Source organism: Cupressus sempervirens, chromosome 5, assembly GCF_028749045.1.
Source record: "Cupressus sempervirens isolate cs-2001-9-10 chromosome 5, ASM2874904v1, whole genome shotgun sequence".
In the NCBI taxonomy this organism is placed as follows: Eukaryota; Viridiplantae; Streptophyta; class Pinopsida; order Cupressales; family Cupressaceae; genus Cupressus; species Cupressus sempervirens.
In genome coordinates, this window is record NC_143122.1 from 499,580,315 (window position 1) to 499,604,467 (window position 24,153).

The 24,153-nt window shown below is 35.7% G+C and overlaps 1 protein-coding gene across 1 annotated transcript in view; it reads right to left on the bottom strand.

Moving 5' to 3' along the window:
* LOC149556906 (putative clathrin assembly protein At2g01600) overlaps positions 1 to 6,335 on the bottom strand; it is a 38,135-nt gene extending 31,800 nt beyond the window's left edge. The window contains exons 1-3 of the mRNA XM_089831536.1: positions 6,042 to 6,335; positions 5,884 to 5,953; positions 5,705 to 5,802 (exon numbers count right to left, since the gene is read on the bottom strand). Of these exons, the coding sequence (XP_089687662.1) occupies positions 5,705 to 5,802; positions 5,884 to 5,953; positions 6,042 to 6,140 (267 nt within the window). The 5' untranslated portion in view covers positions 6,141 to 6,335. The remainder of the gene's footprint in view (positions 1 to 5,704; positions 5,803 to 5,883; positions 5,954 to 6,041) is intronic.
* Positions 6,336 to 24,153: the final 17,818 nt, after the last annotated feature.

The following is a 24,153-nucleotide window of genomic DNA, read 5'->3' on the forward strand; positions in this document are numbered from 1 at the left end:
TCACCATCCACTTGGGTTCTTGATTTGGGTGCTTCGCACCACATGGCTTCATCTAAGGAAAAACTTGCATCCTTGGAGTCATGTACTATGCATTCTATTTTGATGGATGATGACACTCCTACTGAAGTGTGTGGGAGAGGGTCTATTGATGTGGGGGATGGCACATTCCATAATGTTCTTTGTGTACCCTCATTATCAACTAATCTCCTATTGGTATACCAGATCACTCACACAGGTTCAAGCAAGCGGGTTGAGTTCACTCCTGATTCAGTGGAGATACGTGAGTTGCACAGTGATTCTACAGTTGCAGTTGGGAGAGCAAATCATCAGTCACGACTCTCTGTTTTCTCACTTTGTTCCTGATCCTCCTTTGACTGTTTTGCTCACCCACTCTAATGATGTGAGTAAATTATGGCATGAGCAGTTTGGCCATCTTAACTTCCGCTATTTGCATCAGCTCAACCAGCAGAGCATGTTCACAAGGTTGTCTTCAGTTCAGTTCTCAGGCAGTGTTTACCAAGGTTGCATTCTTGGTGAGCATCCTAAGGAAAAGTTTGACAAAAGTAAGGCATGGAGAGCTTCACAGCTACTAGAGTTAGTTCACAATGATTTGGCTAGTCCATTTTAGCATCCTTCTTTCAACAAGGCCCGATATCTCACATTCATTGATGACTTTTCTCGATATACTTGGGAGTACTTTCTCAAACAAAAGTCAGAGGTATTCGATCATTATCAGGACTTCAAAACTTTTGTAGAGAAGCAATTCGGGAAAGCCATCAAAGTTTTGCGCATAGACAATGGTGGTGAGTATGTCAACCATCGGATTGAAAGATTTTGCACTTCAAAGGGGATTGATTTACAGCATTCAATTCCATACAATCCTCAGCAGAACGGTGTTGCAGAACGGAAGAATAGATCCTTGAAGGAAATGGCAAACTGTATGATTCACTCTAGATCTCTTGCACCACAGTATTGGGCAAAGGCCATTAACTGTGCTTGTTATATCCAGAACCGTGTTCCTCATCGAGCCTTGAAGGGAGTTAATCCTTTTGAAGCTTTAAGTGGTCGAAAACCATTAGTTAAGCACTTCCGAGTTTTTGGCTCTCCTGCATAGGCCCACATTCCTGCAAAGAAACGGAAGGCCTTGGATCCGCAAAGCAGACCTTGCATATTTGTAGGTTATCCTGATGGTGTGAAGGGTTATCGATTGCTCCACCCTACTACACATGAGTTGTTCATTGAGAGAAGTGTTCAGTTTGAGGAGGGATCTTCAAGCTCACTTTCTATCACTTCTCCAACTACTTCTAGTTTGACATTAGAGTCACTTGGAATAAATGATAGATCTTCTGATGAGTCAAATTCACTTGAGCAGTCTCCTACCTCCACTTTCGATCCAGAGAGTGATTCAGAGAACTCACCTCCTTCCTCTCCTAGTCATCATTCAGAGGTTAATGATTCCCCTCTAGATTCTCCATCTTCCACTCCACTTTGGGCTAGACAGACCTTGCAGTCTGCAGGTGATTGGGTTGGGGATCCATCAGACACTAGGCGGACTTGTTCACAATTCCAGGATGCTCCACATGTCTTCATTGCTATTGCCTCAAATCCACAGTCCTTTCATGAGGCTTCTGGTATTCCTAAGTGGGATACAACTATGCAGGAAGAGTATAGTTCCTTGATGAGGAACCACACTTGGGATCTTGTCCCTCTTCCTAAGGGAAGAAAACTTGTTCGATGTAAGTGGATCTATCGGACAAAATTTGTAGCAGATGGATCAGTTGACAAGCATAAGGCTCGCTTGGTCACCAAAGGATTCTCCCAGGTTCCTAGGATTGACTACTGTGAGACTTTTGCGCCAGTTGCCCGAATGAATTCCATTCGACTTGTTCTTGCCATTGCTGCAGCTAATCGTTGGGAAGTACGTCAGATGGATGTGAAGAGTGCTTTTCTTCACGATGACCTTCATGAGGAGATCTACATGGAGCAGCCACAGGGCTTCTTTCAGGATTCTTCACTTGTGTGCTGTCTTCGGAAGTCTCTCTATGGCCTCAAACAGGCTCCTCAGGCCTGGTATGCCAAGATGGACTCCTTCCTTCTATTAGTTGGGTTCAGTCGGTGCCATTCTGATCCTAATGTCTACATTGTACAACAGGGTGATTCACTCCTATTTTTGGTTTTGTATGTTGATGACTTGCTGATCACAGGAAGTTCTTCACCCACCATTAAGGTTGTCAAAGTTGCCCCTCAGGACAGTTTTTTGATGACTGACTTGGGCTTGTTGCATTACTTTCTCGGGATTGAAATCTTTCAGTCTCCTTCCGAGATCACCATCACACAATCCAAATATGCTCTAGATTTACTCTCAAGGTTTCATATGGCTGACTGTAAGCCCGCTCCAACTCCCTTCCTTTCTAGAGTCAAACTTGAAGCTCAATGTTCTTCTCCACTGGTTGATGGCACCTTGTATCGCCAACTTGATGGGAGTCTCATTTATTTGACTCAAACGAGACCAAAAATCTCATATGTTGTAGGCATGGTCTCTCGATTCATGCAGGAGCCTCATGAGCTGCACTGGAAAGCAGCTAAGCGGATCCTTCACTACATTCAAGGTTCTCACAGTTATGGGATTCACTATGCAACAGGTATTGAGCTTGATTTGGTGGGATACACAGATTCAGATTGGGCAAGTGATTCTCAGGATCACAAATCTACTTCAGGTTACAGCTTCTCACTTGGTTCAGATCCTGTTTGTTGGTCAAGCAAAAAGCAATCTGCTATTGCTCTATCTTCTACCAAGGCTGATTATCGGGGGGCTGTGAATGCCACCACTAAGGCCATTTGGCTTCAACATCTTCTCACTAAGGTTGGCATCCAGATCAAACGGCCATCAGTCATATTTTGTGACAACCAAAGTGTCATTCAGATCTCACGAAATCCGGTCCATCATCAATGGACCAAACACATAGAGATCCACATGCACTACATCTGGGAGCTCATCCATGGTCATGTCATTGACCTTTGCTATTGTCCGACTTCCAAGCAGGTTGCTGATATCTTCACCAAACCTTTCACTGAGAGCAAGTTCCTTCATTTGTGAACTTTGTTGGGGGTGCGGGATGCTTCATCTTTTGGGGGGGCCTCTTCCTCTCACTTGGAGTCCTGACTTTTTTTGGGGGTCTCTTTTCTCTCTCTTTTGGGGGAATTTTATGTACATAGGTACCTCATCAGGCCTGACTTGTCGGGACCCATTTCTACATCCACCTAAGCTTCGCTTATGAGGGGGTGTTAGTGTAGTTTTTTAATTTCCTAGTGCGTTATTTATTTTTCCCTATATTACTAGGTTTTTCCTACACTTTTATTAATCTCACTTAGGTTAATAAAGCATGTTTTATTAGGTGAATGGTTGCGAGGTGTCACCTTCCTACATGTGAGCATCCATTAGCTATCTTGGGAAGATACCTTGCTATCTTTAGTCCGATAGATGGTTGCTCCTCATTGGTCGGTGTTGCCACCTCCTCCCTCTTCCTAGCCTATATAAGAGGTGTCACCTTCCTACATGTGAGCATCCATTAGCTATCTTGGGAAGATACCTTGCTATCTTTAGTCCAATAGATGGTTGCTCCTCGTTGGTCAATGTTGCCACCTCCTCCCTCTTTCTAGCCTATATAAGCATGCTACCTGGCTTGTATTTGCATCTCTTGTTTTTGCATCCTCTTAATGCTATTTTGCTTATAGCATTTGCATTACTCTCTTGGAGACTAACTCTGTGTTGCTATTTTGATTTTGTATCATTTGCATTCGTAGTTTAGATATCTATTCTTTGTACTAGTTTTCTAGGTTATTAATCTTTTCAAATTCTAACATTAGTTTTCTGGGTTATTAATTTTTTAGATTCTAACAAAAAGAGCATTTTAATCAGTTGAGTTATATCTCTAACCATCTTACAATTCTTATTCTAATGGAATTTAATATTCTAGAGTAAAAATTAGGGCAATTCCAAAATGGAGCCATTACAAAGAGCATTTGGAAAAATCATAATTTAAATGTATATTAGTATCACCAATACATAGAACAGCCCAGGCTCTTCAGTAAGCCACCTTCCTGTGGAAGGTGACCATCATCATTCCAAAAGATTCTTCAAAAAAGATTGTACAGCCTCTTATAATGGGGAAGGGCCGGGGACAAAAGAGGAAGTATGCTGGTGGTAATCTTTCCTGATGAAGCGATCAACGTTATCTACTAATTTAACATTGTGCAACAAATCCCAACTACTTCTAACTAGGTGTTAACTGTGCTTTATTTCAGATACTCTTACTATGGGCCTCTTTATTTTAAGATTTCAATTTGCTTATTTAACAATGTGCATAACAATGTGCATAGACCCTTACTGAATTTCTAAAGTGTCCTTGAACTTAGGAAAAAGAAGCTGACCCACTATTGACTGTGTTTCAATTTTAGATATTACTCCTAAATTCCTAATATATCATCACCTATCGATAGGAAAACTTCCATGTTTAGACACATCCCACTGCATCCTTCAGTGCCACCTTGAGCTTGTCTAACAATCACAAAAAAGTCCACCTGACTTGAAATTTGAAAATGAAAGAACAAAGCATGATGCTCAAGCCAATAACTAAACCACACAATTACTGTCAAACAGAAGGAAAAAAATCCGGACTATGGTTATCCAAATCCTATAAGCCACAGTATGGTGCACTGAATCTGGGATTGTCACATGGAGAGAAACTGTGTGCACAAACCCATTAAATAATTGCAGAAATTGATGCCACACAAATAAATTGGTCTTTATGTGCTAAGTTCTAAATACTTGAATTTTTCTACATCAGTTACATAGACCTAAAAATAAATAAATATGACAAGAAGGAAGGAAAAAGGAAAAAAAAAAACGAAGGAGACCTAAATTGAATTAATGCATATTGATCTCTCTCTGTCTCTCTATTCATTTATGTATGAGTGGTTTATTATGTACTCTTGAAGTTTGAAATTGGTGGCTTCTGAAAGTTTGGGGCTTTTAAATTTTCTCGCAAGAAGGTTTTGACTTGTCTGTTGACCCGGCACAACTGCTGGAATTTATTTCCTTTCAGTAATTAATTCTAAAAAATCAATACAAAAGGTTGATCCTGAAAATATTGTTGTTGAGCACGCAGCCATCGACTTGTCATATTGAGATTTCCAGACTTCCCTTGCATATGATAAAGGGAAGGGCTCATGAATCTCACAAGTTCACAGTTCACTCAAACTGAAAATTCACGTAAAGAAGATAGAAGGGGCGTAAAGAAGATAGAAGGTCTTATCAAACATACAAGTTTACAAATACTTTCAAAATGAAAACTATCATTACAGCTGCCTGGTCAACATCTGAAGTTGGCTGTTAACTTGAAACCACCCACCTTTTTCTAATTTCAAAAGGAAATTGCAAAACTAAGCATTTGTTGAGTAGATCCATGTGAGAGAGCAGTGGTAATGAAGTGCAAGAAATATGACCCTTGTGTAGTTACAAATTATCTTCAATTTATAGAAAAAGTGCAGTTTCGTACCCTCGGGTATGCCATCTGAGACTTAGAGAACGCAAGTATTTAAAATGAAAATACGACTTTCAGAGTTTCCTTGGTAGAGGTTTAATTCAATTCGAAATAATCCGTTATCAGTGGATTCTGAAATGATTTTGGTACAGTAAACATACCGTCCAGTTATGAGTTTTGGAAAGTCGTCTGGCAAGGGCATGAATGCAATAGGCCACGTCCGACCGTGGGCGCGATATAGAGGTTGCCATGAAGATCTCTGCATTCCAAAACGCATCATCAATTCGATTTAATACTCATAAAATTCGATCGCATGGCTGAGATCCAAGCAATCACTTACTTCGGATATGTCTATCCTTCGGTGGACACTCCACATGATTTGTAGCCTTTACCACGGCTATGTCCAACTCCTGTTAATCAAATCGATTCAACCAAAATACGGGCAAAAGAAAATCGGAATGAAAAGCAAAGAAAAAAGCTAAGGCTAAGGCAAATGACCTTGTATTCGCTATTAACCTTGGCAAGGCCAACTTTGGTGGTATCCTTCAAAGCACCGTAGGCTTTCCTCCAGCTCTGTTGCATGCTTACGCTGGCCATTTCTTTTGTTACCTGGCAATTCCAATTACAAATGGATGATTATGGCAATCTTGAGCAGATTTGAATGTCTGTGTGTATGCTCTTATTCATCCAGATAATATCATCCAACGATCTAATCGCCTGCAAGACGCGCACTTCCTCCGGACCTCCATCTCCGCACCTCTTCCTTGTACCCCTTTTGCCTTTACCTCCTTTCTTTTTTCTCTTTTTCTATTAGTGTTTTTATGTTTTTACATGTAGGGAATCCTATTTTTAGTTTTTGATTCCTCTTCAAAAGGACAAGACTCCCTAAAACTTGATTACAATAAAATTAATAATAATAAAAAAATTATTAGTTGGGGATGAACAACAGTGGATGGCTTTCGCTTTCCAAAGCAAGTGGAATGGTCTCATGTTTTTCTATGCAACTCCTACCAACAGCAACGTTCGCAACAAATTTGGGTGGAACAACTTATCATTAAACTTACAAATTAATTTAAACACATCAATTGACCAAGTTTTCTTTTTTCTTTTCTTTTTTTCTTTTTAAAACAAAACAAAAATGTAGAACTCAATACAATTAGTTTTTATGTGGATGCATAACAGAAAATGAAAATAGAATATAGTAAAAGAGTTTTACTTTGTGATTTATAGAGTGTCCAATCTCTATTATTAAAATGCTTTCATTCATTTATTCATTCATTAAAAGATGTTTATGAATAAAAGTGTTGTTTTGAAAATATTTTTATTATATTTTAAGGATGTTTATTCAATAGAATATGTATTTAGCAATTATTTTTTCATTAATTTTTTAAGATGTTTAATCAATAGAATAGTCATTTTCTAAAATAATATTTGTAGCATCTTTAAAATAATAAAACATTAAAAAAATTATATAGAAAAAATCTTTATGTTTTTACAAAGATATTATTAGTTCCTTTATTTTTAATTTGTTTGTCCATTAGAACACTTTATTATTCAATTACATTTTGAACTATAAAGTTTTCATATTTATTGTATTTAAAATAATTCAACATAATATATTTATTGACAATTTGAGTGGTTGTTTTGTGCTATAATAGGGAGTGCAACTTTTTCTTCTATTTGTTTGTCCATTCAAAACAATTTATCATTCAATTACTTTTTACAACTATAAAGTTTTCATATAATATATTTGAAATTTGTTTGTCCAATCAAAATAATTTATTATTCAAAAAAAATTTGGAACTATAAAGTTTTCATCTATATTATATTTGAAATAATTCATAAAAATATATTTACTGACAAATTGACTTGTTGTTTTATGGAGCTTTTAATTATTTATACACAAAATGTAACATATTATTTTCAAGACTTTATACATTTTATTATTCCATAAAACTCGTATTATTTTTTTCTATTGACAGGAACTAGACGCTTTGTGTCCTTGTTGAAATAGATATGACATTTGTTTTACTAAAGAATTATTTTACTATATTAATAAGTGATGAAAAAGTGTAGTTTCATGATATTAGTAGAAATGTTTTTATTTTTACTCTTCTTTTATTACATCACATCAATTTAATAAGGTATCCAATGTATTGTCATGAGTACTAATTAATTCAAAATTTTGATAATATTTTCTATATAATACAAAAACGCTAATTGACTAGCAAAACTATAATAGCATAGTAACATAAGTGTGAAGCAACTAGTATGGAAAATCTTTGATTCTATCATTTCCCCTCCTCGCAATCCATGTGATCTAACTGTACACTCAAAAGTGTCCCACTCTAAACCCTTCTATCCAAACAATTTCATGAGTTTGGAATGCTTAGATGTCGTCTTAGAGCTCCCTATCCACGAAGTGCAAGAGAGTGTATTTCAAGTTCAAGGGCTCTCAGTTGAGCCTTAGGAATACTCTTCTTGGAAACATGTATGAGAGTGTTACAATCCAAATATTAAGCTATGTGAGATAGATTATTGCAAAATAGAAGCTAAACTAACATGCAACATGAATCTAAGCTAAAATGCTATGGTATGAGAGAATGTAGACAAGAACTAGAAGTTCTCCACAAAGCTCCAAAGAAACCTATTAGAAAACCTGCAGCATAACAATACTCAAAAGATGGATTCTTTGAGAGGGAAAGCTCTCTCCCTTTTTAAAGTCGTACGGACGGTGGAGATCAAGATGAAGATGGTGGATGATCAATGGTGGAATTCAAAAAGAGGAGTGATCCATGTGCACACACAAATTAACCAATAGAATATAAGTTGACTTGTCATATAAGACAAAAGTCACAAAGCCTTTTCTTTTAATTGCAAAATAGAAAAAGAACTTTATGTGTGTACTTTAAGTGGGTTAGAAGAATGGGGTCTTTTATTTAATTAAAAGGGGACATGTTCTTTTAATCAAATAATGAACTTAGGATAGCATAGTCAAACTATAGGTTATAATCAAATAAATTGATTATTAGCAATTTGATTTAGGTAAATGATTAAATTAATTTAGCCAAAATGTTGAGAAGGGGGCTAATAGTCTAGATGACCATTTTTAGGTGATTACATTTGCCCCTCTTTGACTAATGTGTGATCGATCTAGGAACACATTATGTCAAAGAAAATAGAAGCCAAGTAGGCAAAAAATAGATATAGATATTTGATTTCAAAGAACGAAATGCAAAAAGTGATAGTGAGTCCTGAATGTAAAGCCTGATAGCGGTAGTACTGAACACTAGGAAAAGATGATGTTAGAATTCAAGAAGAATGCTAACACTTAGCAAAGTAGATAGATTGAGAACAAGTGAGAAGATTAAACAAATGGTCCTAAGAAATAGATAGTTGTAGCAATCAGTGATAGAGTATTTATGCCCCCTCGGGATCGAAATCGAAATGAGGTAAGGGGATGCAGAAATCGGCTAGACATGAGAAAATCATAATATAGCAATGTCCAAGATGATAGATAGATGATTAGAACCCAAGAATGACTATAAGAAACTGATAAAATGCCCCTATTTGACTAAAGTTGACCTTGAAGGATATAGCATAAAAATTAGGTTGAAACGAGTAGAAAGGTGATTTTAGACATGAAACGGTGAATTGAAGTAGATATGAAGGATGAAAATGATGAAGACATGAAGAAATGAAGATGCCCTAGTGATGATTCAGAGATTAGACCTCAAAAGGTCAGTTAATTGCTCAAAAGAAAGTAGAATTTTAAAAGACAATTTTGACCATCAAGATGAACTCAAATTTGGATTTCGATCCCGAAAATGAATCCAAGACATCAAAATTATTTAAGAGGTCAAGACTTTATATAATGTGATGATAAAAAGAGATGAAGTGAAAGATTAAGAAGGTGAAAAGACATGAACAAGAAGAAAGTAAAGAAATATATGAAAGGAGTTAGCCGATATGTCTGCGAAAAGATGAAGAGAGAGCTCTCTCCACATGCAAGAATGCAAGACTAAGCTAGAAAATGAACCTAAAATGCAAGCTAATATGAAAAGTGGTTTACCAACAAGAAGTGCATAACATTTATACTCTTAATTTCATCATTGAGCGTTTATCAGGGACTTCATGAGATCATATAATTATCACTAGCATAACTATGAGAATATGAATATGATCAATATCAGATAGGTATGTGGAAATCCAATCTAAGCATCAGAGACATGTAAGTCAAGATAACTATGCAATTATATTCCTTAAGTTTGATTTAGCAAGATTACACCTGTATCAAGGCATAAGCGTCAGGATAACCCCCAAGTCTAGTCTTGTGAAGCAATCAAGGATGATACATTTATAAGTCAAAGTGTCAAATAGGATAAGCATGAATGCTTGAAACACTATAGATAAATGAAGTATACCCACAAGCAAAAATCAAGAAAGCATGTCCCATGCCCCTAGTCTTCTAGTCAATGACATCCTCGAAAGACTATTAGGGAGGGAACACATAGTAAAGAAATCATTATAGACAGCACATAAAGTAGATAAAGATCAGCATAGCTTAGTCATTTAAGTGTTAAAGTGTGTGTGTGTAAGTCACTTGGTCATTTCTTCAAGACTTGATTATGATAGTGAGAAATATCGCAACATCAAAGATCGTAGGTAAACTATCTGAAAAGTGTTGAAAAACACTTGATGTCAAGGTGGGGAAAGTGTTGAGAAACACTATTTTGTGAGTGCTAAAGAGACCCTAATGCACAAGGAGACCTCAAATAGGCTAAGCAGTTGTGCCCCCAAGACGAGGACAAGAAACAATTCCAAGCTAGGAAATGTGTAGCAGAGTGTGTAATTAAGATTGATAGACATAGGTGCAAGGGTCTCAAGTAGCACCTGTTTCCAGGTTTTCACCACTTGGTAGATTTTTTCAGGACTTTTTTTTAAAAAAGTTGTATTTTTAAATTTTTTTATTTTTTTGGTGATACATCAAAGCACCTATTGCTAGGTTTTCACTAAGATGATATTTTGTCAAGACATTTTTTAATTTTTAGGATTTTTTCAACATCATTTATGATTTTTTGAATTTTTTTTAGAAGGTTTTTAGAGATTACTAATTCTCGAGCAAGATCACATCATTTTCTCCTAATGTCTAGCAAGGTATAGGACACGATGGAGAAACAAGCCAATGGATAAGCAGAGATGGATAAGAAAGGAGTATGAAGCAAGTAAAAGTGATCCTCGAGGACTGACTCCTGAAGAGTACCCAAGCTAGGGAAAGAGGTGAAATAGTAATATGAAGCATGTTTTGGATAAGCAATGGAAGTAATGAGAAAGATAGCGTGTAGGATAAGCAGTGAAGCCAACAAGTGCGATAACATATAAGATAAGCAATGGAAGCCAATGAGTAAGATAGCATGAAAGTATGCAATCCAAGAGAGTAGACATGTCAAGAGGCCTATGAGAACCATGTTTTATTTATTGTGATCAAGACTCATGGGGTCAACTAGATAGGATAGCAATGGGATAGAGCAATAAGAATAAAACTCAAGATGGAGGCTATGAGTGAATGAGAAAGCACAACAAAGAATATTGTGGATAAGATAGCCAATATGCAAAGATAGCTCAACATGGTCAAGATCAAAGAGAGAAGAGGGGATAGATGGATGATGGAAGAATTACGCATGATGCCTATTTACCAAGTTTTTATCATGGTACTTATCCAAGGTACCAAAAGATGTAATTTTCACCATAGGACGCATTTATTTCTCTTTACTTTTGCTACCAAGGTGCCACAAGAAGTAGTTTTCACCAAGGCACATTTTCAATTTTTTTTTTTCTTTTTTTTCTTTTTTTTTTTTGAATTTTTAGAAAGAGCTCAAGTTTTTTGAATGTAGATAGTGCTCCCATAGGAAAGATAAGTCATGATAAGACAAGACCATAGAAAGGTATGCTCAAAGATGTTGATAGGGTGATGAAAGAGAAATGGTAGTAGGAAGAATATATTGAGGATAAGAGTTCATGTATAGAGAGTAAGTGTAAGCTTTAGAGGATTTCATGAGGGTAGCTGAAATATTGGACAAGATCAACATTGACACACACCTTGAAGGGTATTGGAACGATGGAGGAATCATGGATGAAATAGCTTGAGGTTTAGATGCATGAGGTGGTAGAAGAGATTTGGAAAAAAGTGGAGTGGAAGGCTTTGGAATATTTTTAGGAAGATTTTTGGAAGAAGATGGAATGGAAGCCTTTGGAAGCTTGAATGTCAACTTTGAAGTATTTTCAATATTCAAGTCTTTTAAAAGAGACTTGGGAATCCACATAGCTTTAGATTTTCCTTGTTCTTTGGGTGCATGAGAGTGCATTTCTTCAATGATAGATTTAGGAACCCACATTTGCTTTGATTTAGCTCTCTTAATAGTGGACCTTTGCGGTCTCTTTTGTGCATTTTGCTTCTTAGCATTCACATGTCGATTAGATGGGACATAGTGATCTTCATTTTTCAATGGATTCTTATGTTTATTCTCACTTCCAAAGGACTTGGGATTTGTGGATGAATAAGGCTGATATGACTGGTTTAGATGGATAGATGGGTGAAAAGTCATCAAGGATGAGTGTCTTTGTTGATCTTGAGGTATGATGGGAGAGCTAGGAGTGGAAAGTGTAGGAGATGAAGGAACATAAGGTCCCAATATAGATGGAAGGTTTGAAGGCTTTAGCTCTAATGGATGAGGACCAAGGATAGAATTAGGATATGCAAATGGATAGTGAAAAGGGATATTAACATCTTTAGAGTGAGCAACATGGTCAAAGCTATCAATAGACTCATGAGTAGCTTTGATAGGAACAACACTTTTAATAGGAGTAGTTGAAGCTTGAGCACAATTTTGAAGTGGCTATGGAGAAGTAGAACATGAGGGGATGCTTTGATCTTGACAAGTAGCTTTGGATAGCATATGAAGAGAACTTTTCTCATAATTTTCAGTAAGCTCAAGGGAGATAATGGAAGTGGTATCTTCATCATATTTGGGGGATGGAAAAGACATAGGATACGAAGGGGTGAAATTATGAAGAAGATGAAAGGGTGTTTGATCTTGATATTTCTTGACATTTATAGCTTTTTCTTTTTGAGAGTCCTCTTGACATGGAGCCACTTCTAAGGACAAGAGAGAATGAAGAGTGAATGAAGTAGTGCTTGGATCTTTAGGCTTAGTAGCATGGAAAAGGTTTGCAACCAAGTGAAGGTTAGCTTGAGTTTCTTTTAGAGGTAGCCCTTGAGGATAGGCATAGTGTACGTGAAAAGCATTAAGTTCTTTATTTGATAAAGGCATGTTGGAATCCTTTGAAGTGTTGGGAGATGCATAAGTGTTGGAAGAAGTGGATGTATCAAGGAAACCATCACTAGAAACAGGTTCATTAATATGATCTTTCTCAAGAAAAGTATCCTCAACGCATGAGTCATTAGAGGTATCAATAATTCCATAATCAATAAGATCTTGGATTTTATGTTTTAGCTCAATGCAATCTGAAGTACTATGCTCATTATGTTGATGATAAGCACAATAGATATCCAAGAATGGGTTTCCATATGAGCTAGACTTAGGTAACCTAATGAGCTTGGTGCTAAGAAGTGTTTGCAAAGTGTCATCATAAGAATCTTCCAAGGGAGAAAAAGTTCTATCAAAATTATGTCTAGAGTCCTTTTTTTGTTTCTCAAGTGAATGGTATGCATCCATGTCTTCATCATTGTCTTGGTCAATGATAGGTCCATCATGATATCTTGGAATAGGCTCAAAGTAGGTATCACTTTCTTTCTCTTTAAGGAGGTCATTAGATCTAGAAGATGAAGACATTTGATGTCTTGAAGTAGAATATGTAGACCTTGAAGAAGATTAACCATGTGTATTTAAAGGTCTTAAGGGAGAATTATTTAAGAATGCAATCTTCTCCTCTAACCTTTTCTCAAGTTTAGACTTCATTTCTATCATGAGCTTAGAGAAATGAAGGTAAGAAAGATCATTTGTCTCTTCTAGTTCTTTTTATTGTGCATATAGATCTTGAAACTCTTTAGTGGCATGGAGGATATCATGATCATCTAGATTTGATTGAGGTTTGGTAGCACAATGTTTGAATGCCATAGTGGTAGATAGATAATCAAGCATGAAGGAGACTAGAGGAAGCTAACAAGGTGACACAAGATAACCTGATGCCAAACTAGAGAGATAGATTATTCACTTGCCAATATAGTAAAGATAGAGTAAAGTCACTTGTCAAGAAAGTGTCCAAGTTACTTATGACACTAGTGACTCAAGTCAAGAGCTAGGCAAGAAGCCAATAGCCAAGTAGATAGAGCAAGTGGGGTGACAAGTGAACAACTTTCCCAACCTAGAGTGCAGTCAAGAAATCAAGGTAACCATTTCAGCAAAAGGATAACTAGCAAGCGGACATAGACCATGAAGACAAAAAGACCAAGAGCACTAAGATCAAAGAGCCACTTTAAGCATGTTCAAGAACTAGAGACATAGAAAATAAAATTAAAATGATAAGACTCCCCTTAGCAAGCAACACAAGAAAAATGTTAAGACTTGATGCTTTGACTTGGTTGACAAAGTTTGACAATAGTTTATAGCATAGCAATTTTGATGTTCAAAAACAATTTCTTTTCAAGCAAGATAGTGACACATGGAGTAGTCTTCAAACAATCAAGCAAGGGACAAAGCAACCTTGCATGATACAAGAATATGTGAGGTCTTAAAAGAGGACAAAGCAACCTTGCATGATACAAGCATATGTGAAGTCTTAAAAGAAATCCCTAGAACTATCGTCATGTGTATGTTCAAAAGATTTTCATAGGTCTAGCACATTCAAGAACATATCAAGCAATATCTACCTAGAAGTCATGGTTGATTATTCAACAACTTGGCCCACACTTGATGCTCCTTTTCCTCACACCAAGTGGTTTCCCACAAGAGATATTGGCTTTGTCATGAAAATGCAATAAGCACAACCAAGGGAACACATATGGTGAGTGTAAAATCTTGGGGTGATCTGGGTAGTCCACTAGGATCGATCCTTGTACTAAGAAGTTGAGCGGCTAAAAAGGGTAGTTACTAACTTAGGGTGTTTAAATAGGGCTTCCGTTCATAGTGTTCCTCTTGCTCCCAATTACGAGACACCTCACCTTGCGATGAGTAACCAATCTCACGACCACAAGAGTGCCTTAAGCATTCTTGCCTAGTGATCTCCCTATGGTTGAAATCCCATAAGCGATCACACTGGGCGAAGACAGACACTACGTCTACCAAGGTTTTATACCTTTGATAGCCTTGAGTTTATAATGGGTTGGAAGAGCTGAGTAATCTACATGTCCCTACTTGGGTCGTTCCTCTCAGGTTGTCCGAGAGCAGGCCCTCTAAAGGATTCTAAACTACATAAAGAGTGGATCAACTTTGTGAAGTCAAAATTTCTGATTCACCACAAGGATGAAGAGCATACTCTCCTATTCCAATCATTTTCTCCCAAACACACCAAGAAGATTTAGTTGCCTCTTACTCTTGAAACCAAATGGTAAGTCAAGATTTTTTATTCACCACAATTGTAAAGAGCATACTCTCCTATCACCAAAAGATCTCAATCATAAGTTTTAATGTGCCTACAAAAATAAAATGAACAACTAGTAGATGCCACACATGAAATAAAAAGAACAAGAAAGTTTTTGTTTTTATGCTTTGGGTAGCCCTGCAAACAATTGTTAGTAGCCATTGTGCATTTGAAACTTTGACATGTGTTCTTTTTATGCAATGTTTGAATTTTTTCACAAGGATGGCAATCTGCAATCACAACTTGTTAGCACCACAAGTTAGTGTGAAATAACATAAAAAATTGTAGTAAAAAGTGGTTAGTTGCCTCAATTATCCAAGTTATCTTCCAACCAAGTTTATGCAAAGAAAGTGCAAACTAATCACAAATGCTCTCATTTTTACTCTTTGTTTTTAACCTAGTCAACATGATTAGATTTTTTTTGCCATGATTTTGGACCCAAAAATAGAAATGAAAAGAAGAGACCCCTACTAAAAACTAGAGAGCTTTCCAAAAATGTAAGAAATTCAAAAAAATCTCTTCATTTGTGCCCTAGAGACCCATTTTGTCAAAATAGACTAGATTTATTAAATTAGGTTTTTGATCCTTAATATGACCCCAAAATTCAAAACACAAAGAAAGCACCTCCCATAGAATTCAAAAACCTTTCTAAAAATGTATTTTTTTCTGAAAAAAGATGCTGATTGGCGACCAAAAATGACTTTTTATGAAAAATAAAAAAAATATCATAACTCACCAAATCACATCAAAATTCTTTGAAAATTGGACTAAGACATATTGGACATCTACTAAACTTTCCAAAAAAAATTCAGAACCAAACTCCAAGCGGTTTAGGAGATATGATCAAATCTTCAAAAACTTAGGATTTTGGCCTTCAAACCAATCTGCATATGGGTTAGCCTTAAAACCAAAATAAGAACCCTACAAAACCACTTGATTAGATCCAAGAAATTGTTGTTAAAAATAAAAAATGATAATGTAACCAAAATGCAAGCAAGAAAATAGAGCTAGAAACTTGTTCTAGCCCCATGATGGGCACCAAAAATGTACACTCAAAAGTGTCCCACTCTAAACCCTTCTATCCAAATGATTCCATGAGTTTGGAATGCTTGGATGCCGGCTTAGAGCTCCCTATCCATGGAGTGCAAGAGAGTGTATTTCAAGTTCAAGGGCTCTCATTTGAACCTTAGGAATACTCTTCTTGCTAGTAAACCATGCAATGGGAGGTTCCAAAGACAAGATGCAAGAATGCAAATGTCTCAAGGAGTTCCTCAAGAATGCAATGCAAGTATGGAAACTAAGCTAAGACAAGAATGCAAAATGTAGCTGTGCTAAAACATGTATGAGAGTGTTACAATCCAAATATTAAGCTATGCGAGATAGATTATTACAAAGTAGAAGCTAAACTAACATGAAACATGAATCTAAGCTAAAATGTTATGGTATGAGAGAATGTAGACAAGAAATAGAAGTTCTCCACAAAGCTCCAAAGAAACCTGTAGTATAACAATACTCAAAAGATAGATTCTTTGAGGAGGAAAGCTCTCTCCCTTTTAAAGTCGTACGAACGGTGGAGATCAAGATGAAGATGGTGGATGATCAACGGTGGAATTCAAAAAGAGGAGTGATCCATGTGCACACACAAATTAACCAATAGAATATAAGTTGACTTGTCATATAAGACAAAAGTCACAAAGCCTTTTCTTTTAATTGCAAAATAGAAAAAGGACTGTATGTGTGCACTTTAAGTGGGTTAGAAGAATGAGGTATTTTATTTAATTAAAAGGGGACATGTTCTTTTAATAAAATAATGAACTTAGGATAGCATAGTCAAACTATAGGTTATAATCAAATAAATTGATTATTAGCAATTTGGTCTAGGTAAATGATTAAATTAATTTAGCCAAAATATTAAGAAGGGGGCTAATAGTCTAGATGAACATTTTTAGGTGATTACACCAAAATGTGTCATCATTCATCCACTCAAGGACACTATCTTCTATGATTCTCCATGAATATGGATGATCTACTCTATCAGTAATATGGATAGGTTGAGGCAGTGTTGCAATAGACACGTTTGATGGAGGAGTTGTTGCAATAGGTAGAATAAGGGTTGGGAGGTCCATGAGTCTCTTGTCTCTCTCCTCTTTAGTTTTGGTCCTTCAACTAAAAAGTTTTGAAGAGCAATTTCAAACAAGATTATGTCTATAGGAGCCTAGGTCTAGGTGTAGTCATTAGATATCTTTTCTCTAACAATTCTAACCAAGCCATTATATAGTTGTTCTTTAAACTTTCTTCTATATGGCCTCATTTAGTGACTATAACCTAAAAGACAATATTTGTTAGCATGAATGCTGATGATATTAATATGGGGGAGTATCCTAGCATTGTTGGAGCATTTGGGACATTGTTGGTATGACTATATGTTGCATTCATGGCAGTGTTTGTCATTGATGTCAACATATTAATTATTTTGTTAAGATTGATAGAGGAGAAAAAAAAGTTTGAGATTGTGAGGTTTGAGGATTGAAGATGAGGTCAATCACAGTTGTGAATATGTTCTACAAATTGTCTTGATGATGTGGCTATGAGCACATACAGAAAGTCAAAGACTGGTGACAATTATTCAAGATTTGTTGAAGACAGTATATAGACAGAGTTCCTGAGAAGTGGTTTTTTGGTAATTGGATTATATTATCTAATAAGGATAGAATTCAGTTAAGTACAGTTAGATAGAGGGAAAAGACATCATGATGATGATGTGATTGAGTGTGCAAAGTCTGAGGTTACATGTGCAAAGATTTGTGAAGACTGTGAGCTAACAGTATTATGTAATTATGAAAAAATGCAATGTAATGTGTATTGATTTAGCTTAATGAAGTCCTATTGTAATTGTAAATTGAGAAAGCCTCAAGGTCGACTCAATAAATTAATTTGAAGACTTGGTATGAAGGAAAGTTTTTTTCTTTGTGATTAAGTGTGTAATAGAAAGGAAGTAAGTGTGTAAGCAAATTGTATGCGAGTAAGAAATCTAACGGATTTGTGTGATGCGAGTTTACATATTTGATATTGAGATATAAGAATTGTTTGATGTAGTAGAGGCATAGTGAAAGAGCAAAGTGATTATATTTGACAGAGAGTGTTAGTGAATAGTTGATCATTTGGTATTGTTCTGGCATGAATAATACTAAGGCTAGATGGACACTGAGTTCGGTGGTTGTGCCCCTAAAGTTGTTTGGGCAATGGGACCTTCTACCTTCCACAACTCCGAACAAGGTTGAAATCTCCTCACATAGATTCAAAGTCTCCTAATAGTGACTGATATGTACTGAATGTATTTCATTGACTCCTAGTAGGGTCCATCCTCTTGCAAGGAATGTATATATTAGTACATTATTTTTTGGGTACCATCCCCACTAGGGATTTCCCTCTTATCAAGGATTTCCCCACTAACAAATCTATGTTATTGTGTATGGTTATCTTCTTGAGGTTGTTGCACTTGTTGGTTACATGTTTCAGATGTAATAAGGTTAATAAAAGTTGTTAAGATTGGATAATTGACTCACCTCCCCTCCCCCTCTCAGATATCTTGGTCTTTATCAGAGCATCAAGTCCTTGAAGGAAAATCTTAATAGCTTAAGGAGATCTATGGTGAGTCATTTCAGAAAGGATAGTATGAAGTTTGATGGAACTAACTATGATAGTTGGAAAGAGAAGATGAAGACACATTTGTTATGTATGTGTCGAGGATATTGGTCAATTACTAAGAATGGGAAAGAAGTGATTGAAGAAGATAAGCTTGAAGATTATACTGAAAGATAAAGATACTTATTCATGCATAACATGCTTGTTAGGGAAGCACTTTTGACAACCCTTCCTGAAAATGAGTACAATCAAGTAAAATCTTTAAGATTAGCATATGAAAGTTGGAAAGCTTTGGAAGGCAATAAGCATACTAAGAAGGTTAGATTATAGAATTGAATATGTTTTTTTCAAGAAAATAAAATGATGGAAGATGAATCTATAAGAAGTTATTTTCGTAGAATATTAGAAATTGTTGTAGGAATTAAAGCTTGTGATGGGAAGAAAGATGAAGATGAAATTGTATGGAAGATCTTGAAAACTTTGACAACTACATATAAGCAGATAGCGTAGATGATTGAACAAGTTATATTATGCATAGAAAATTTTACAAGAAAGACTCTTCTTGGAAGATTGGAAGCAGTGGAGATAAGGTTAAGACAAAGTGGATATTTGCCTAGAATTGAGACAATAATCAGTGCACCAAGTGTACGACCTACATTAATAAGGAGTGCAAGTACTAGTGGAGATTATGCTAGCAACATCAAAGGAAGAACTAAAGAAGACAAAAATATTGAAGAAGTAATTTCCCTACTCGTGAAAAGAAAACCTAAAGGCAAGAAAATATTTATGTGTTTGACTTGTAATGAATTTGGTCCTTATGCTTCTAAGTGTCCTAAGAGAGTAAAGAAGTTGAAGAGGAATTTCAAGCCTAGGAGACCTAGAGAATGTCTTTATGCAAATGATGAAGACCTAGAAGCTAGTTGTAGGGCCCATTTGTCGTTGCACCAAAAGCCATGACTGTTAGTGAACATGGAACACCACATAATTAACCACCTATGGGCAGGGGAGCGCATCAAATCACCCAACAATCTCCCCCTCGACATGCATACCAGGTGCTTATGCAGGTCAGGAAGGCACCGGGGAGATTTGAACCCATGACCAGGCCAAAACTAGGCTTTGATACCAATTGTAGGGCCCATTTGTTGTTGCACCAAAAGCCATGACTGTTTGTGAACATGGAACACCACATAATTAACCACCTGTGGGCAGGGGAATGCATCACATCACCCAACACTAGTGTGGAAAGATTCTTGAGTAAAAATGATAATGAAAGTGAAGAACTAGGATTTGGTGCAATTAAAGAAGAAAGTCCTAAAAAAAAGTTAGAGAAGAAAAGACATTAGCGTCACAAGTCGAAAAGAAGAAATTAGATTGGATCATAGACAATAGTTGTTCAAATCATATGACTGGTTATATGAATAAATTTGTTGAGTTCAATAGTTGTGATGGAGGAATCGTTAGAGTTGGAAAGAATGCAACATGTCATAGAAAAGGAATAGGATCCATTACTCTTGATGGTAAAACTAACACTAATGATGTTCATTTTGTTGACAGTCTAAAACATAATCTTCTAAGTGTTGGACAATTGGTTGATAAGGGATGTCACTTGTAGTTCATGGAGAAGACATATATTATCAAGGATAAAGATGGTAAGATGATTGGTATTGGCACAAGATTACGAGGTAATGTTTTTAGTTGAATCTTATAGAAATGACATGCTTGGTTGCTAAAGTTGATAACAGTTGGTTATGGCACAAAAGGTTTTGTCATATAATTTTTGATAACATTGTGAAAATAATCACTATACTTGTTGTTAGAGATTTGCCTAAAATAATGAAGCCTACTAACATGGTATATAAGGAATGTGTTATGACAAAGAAAAAGAAAAGTTCTTTTATGAGCAAGCAAATTTGCCAATAGTACACATAGAATTGAGTGGTCCTCCAAAGACAAGAACATTCTATGGTGAAAGGTACTTCGTGATTCTTTTTGATAATTTTAGTAGGATGATATGGATAGCACTCCTTAGAGAGGAATTTGAAGCATTTGAGAAGTTTAAGGTGTTTAAGAACATAGTTGAAAATGAATCTGGCTTAAAAATTTAAGAATTTAAGATCACATAGAAGTGGAGAATTTACTTTGAGTTTATCAATTTTTGTGAAGTAAATAGCATTAAAAAATGGCTTTCATCTCCTAAGACACTTGAGCAAAATGTTGTAGTAGAGAGGAAAAACATATCAATAATAGAGGTAGGAAGAAATATGAGGCTTGAGAATAATGTCTCAAACATGTTTTGGAGAGAAGCAATTAACACAACAATATATACAATGAACATAGTACATATCAGACAGGGTACTCGTAAGACCCCTTATGAGCTTTGATTTGGGCATGCACCATCAGTTAAGTATTTCAAAAAAATTTGAAGTAAGTGTTACATTGAGAGAGAAGATGACATTGGTAAGTTTGATACAAGAAGTGATGAGGGTATGTTTCTTGGTTATTCATTAAAAAGTAAAGCATAAAGATGTTTTAATCAAAGAACTAAGACTATTCTTGAAAGCACAAATGTTAGAATTGATGAGAAGTTTAGAATTCAAGAAAGAATACTTGATTATGATTATAATGAAGAGACTAATCTAAAGGCTAACCAAGAGAATGTTGAGTTGTTTTATGATACTAATATAGATTTACAGAATGGCATACATGTTCTGGAACAAAGAGAATAACCAATGAGTGAACCTAGAGTTGAAGTAAGAGTTGAGATAGTGACTCCTAATAGGATTCTGATTAAGAATCATCCTGCTAATCAAATCATTGGTAGCAAGGATAAAGTTACAATGATAAGGAGCAAGTTACAAAGAGAAGAACTATGTTTGATTTCCCAAGTAAAGCCTAATAGTGCAGATGAAGCTAGTAAAGATGACTTTTGTATTCAAGTTGTAAGAGAAGAATGATACACACGAGTTGGTCCCTAGACCTAAGGACAAGAATATTATAAGAACTAAGTGGGTTTTCAAAACTAAGATGAATGAACAACGTGAGGTTGTGAGAAATAAAGCAAGAATGGTGTTGAGCTGTCATTTTGCATGATGCTTAATGATAGGAATCCTTTCGAACTCCTTTGTTGAAAAGCTAATCTAGGATCAACTCCAAGGTTCTAGTCGATCTTGCAACCTACTGGAATTTTCTTAGTTGAAGATAAATGTATTTTTTCATAGGGAGGCCTTTGCTAGTTCAAACAATTCGGATAAGGTGTAGAATCTACTTGTTATTTCAAAATAATATAACATACAAAAGAAATATATTTTTTGTATTTTTCTATTTTTCAATGAATGCAGTCTAATAATGCAACTATATGAATTCCTAATTTAACCAAAGGATTAGTAAAGCAAATAACAAAGATAGGGTAACAAGAAATTTAAGCAAATAACATGAAAAGTAAAATCCAAACCGACATAAGCCATGGAAACAACGTGTCTACAAGTTAAGCCTTTGAAAAGATTGGTGGGTAAGTAATGAAAATAGGAGCAACACTTCCTTAATTCCATTGATGCCATCATCCATGGGAATTCAATAACCATAAGATGTTTCACTTTTTATTAAATTGCAAGACCATGGAATGTGCGCTCATGTGAGAGAAAAAGCTATGTAGGAACAATATGGTGATCTCTTCTTGAACTAAGTACGTCAATGAAATTTGTAGAACCATAGTAAACACCAGAATTAAAAGATTTCACAACTAGAATAACACAATAAAACTATTGGCTCAATTACATTCCATGAACATAAATCCACAAAATATAACACATTTGGGCAAGAATCACTATATTCCAAATGCAAACAACAATAGCATATATTATTGCATCAAAATAATGGTGGCCAGGAATACATGTTGCATTCCTAAATTTATAAGAAACCTTCTCCTCAATTTGTGTTGAGAGTGAGAAATATCTTTATGCAAACATATGCTTCTAAACTAATAAAACAAATCTAATTATGTACAAACTAATTGTCTAACTGGTGCTCAATAGGACTTCATCCATATTTATTTCATTAAATGGATGCATGAGCCTTTACATGCCTTGAAACAAAGAAAGCATGAGAAAATAAGAAGAAGAAAGCCTTTAGATGATGTAGGAGTGTCTGGAAGTGTCAAAAATAGAAGCTCCATCTTCACTAGGTGTCTATAGGAGTTAAACTAACGTCAAAAAGTGTTTCCAATGCATGGAAAGCTCTAAATTTAGAACTAGAAATTAACTGTCAGCACTTCGACACACCTCTAAAAAAGTGCTCCTTGGAAGTAGCATGCTTGCACACCTAGCACACCTCACGAACCTACACACCTCGAAAGCAGGTTAAAAAATGCAAAAAATCACCAAGTGTCAAAACTGAAATTCTGGCTTTTGTGTTTTGTTCCCCTTTATACTAGAGCTATGTTTGGGTATTTTCCCTTGAATTTCTCAATAATTTTAGTGACTTGAGTTGCATCTGGCAAATCTAAGGTTTCATATTTTGTTGTTCACTTTCTACCTAGACTTGCCCACTTGGATTTGAGTCTCCTCAAAATCTCCCAGTTTCACATCTAAATTTAATTATGCTTCTTTAGTTTTGAATGATTTTGTGATATCATCATCATTAGAAGCTTCTTCAAAAGGTTTTTGAAACTGCTTAACAACTGCTTCCATAGATATCAATTTGTCTCTTGCATCATGCTAAAAAATATCTAAGCATGTGTCACTATAATGTTTCTCTACCTCCAAAATTTTCTCTTGGGTTTGATCCTTGAGCTTGTGAATCTCCACATGTAATGTTTCCATTACTTTATTGCCATCCATAATCTTCTCTATCTAATAATCAATTTTATCTAACTCTTTCATTGTATATACCTCCATTACTATCTGATACCTTTAGCCTTTTATTAACTATAATGCTTGCAGGTCCTTGCCCCATGTATGTACTTCATCCATCAAACCAAAATCCTAATTCAAAATGGCCACTAGCTTATCTACATTATCCTGCATATTGTATAGCAGCTTAAGATTTCCCTATATAATCTACACACCTTTATCTTCAAAACTTTCTCACCAGTGCTAACAAGCTTTCAAAAATGGATCAAGTTGCACTATCTGCTTATCCCTTTTCTCCAATTTGCATTCAAAGTCTCCTAAGGATTTTTAGGATCTAAAGGACCAACAACTTTGTTTAGATATCCTTTTAGGATCTCATTCTATTTTTGAAGTGTTATCAATTCTACATCATGTTGTTCTAAGTGCCTAAACACTCTTTAATCCTAGTTGTCACCATCAACTTGGCAGTATTCGACATGGGTTTCCCAAGCATAACCTCCCTTACCTGATAATCTCTT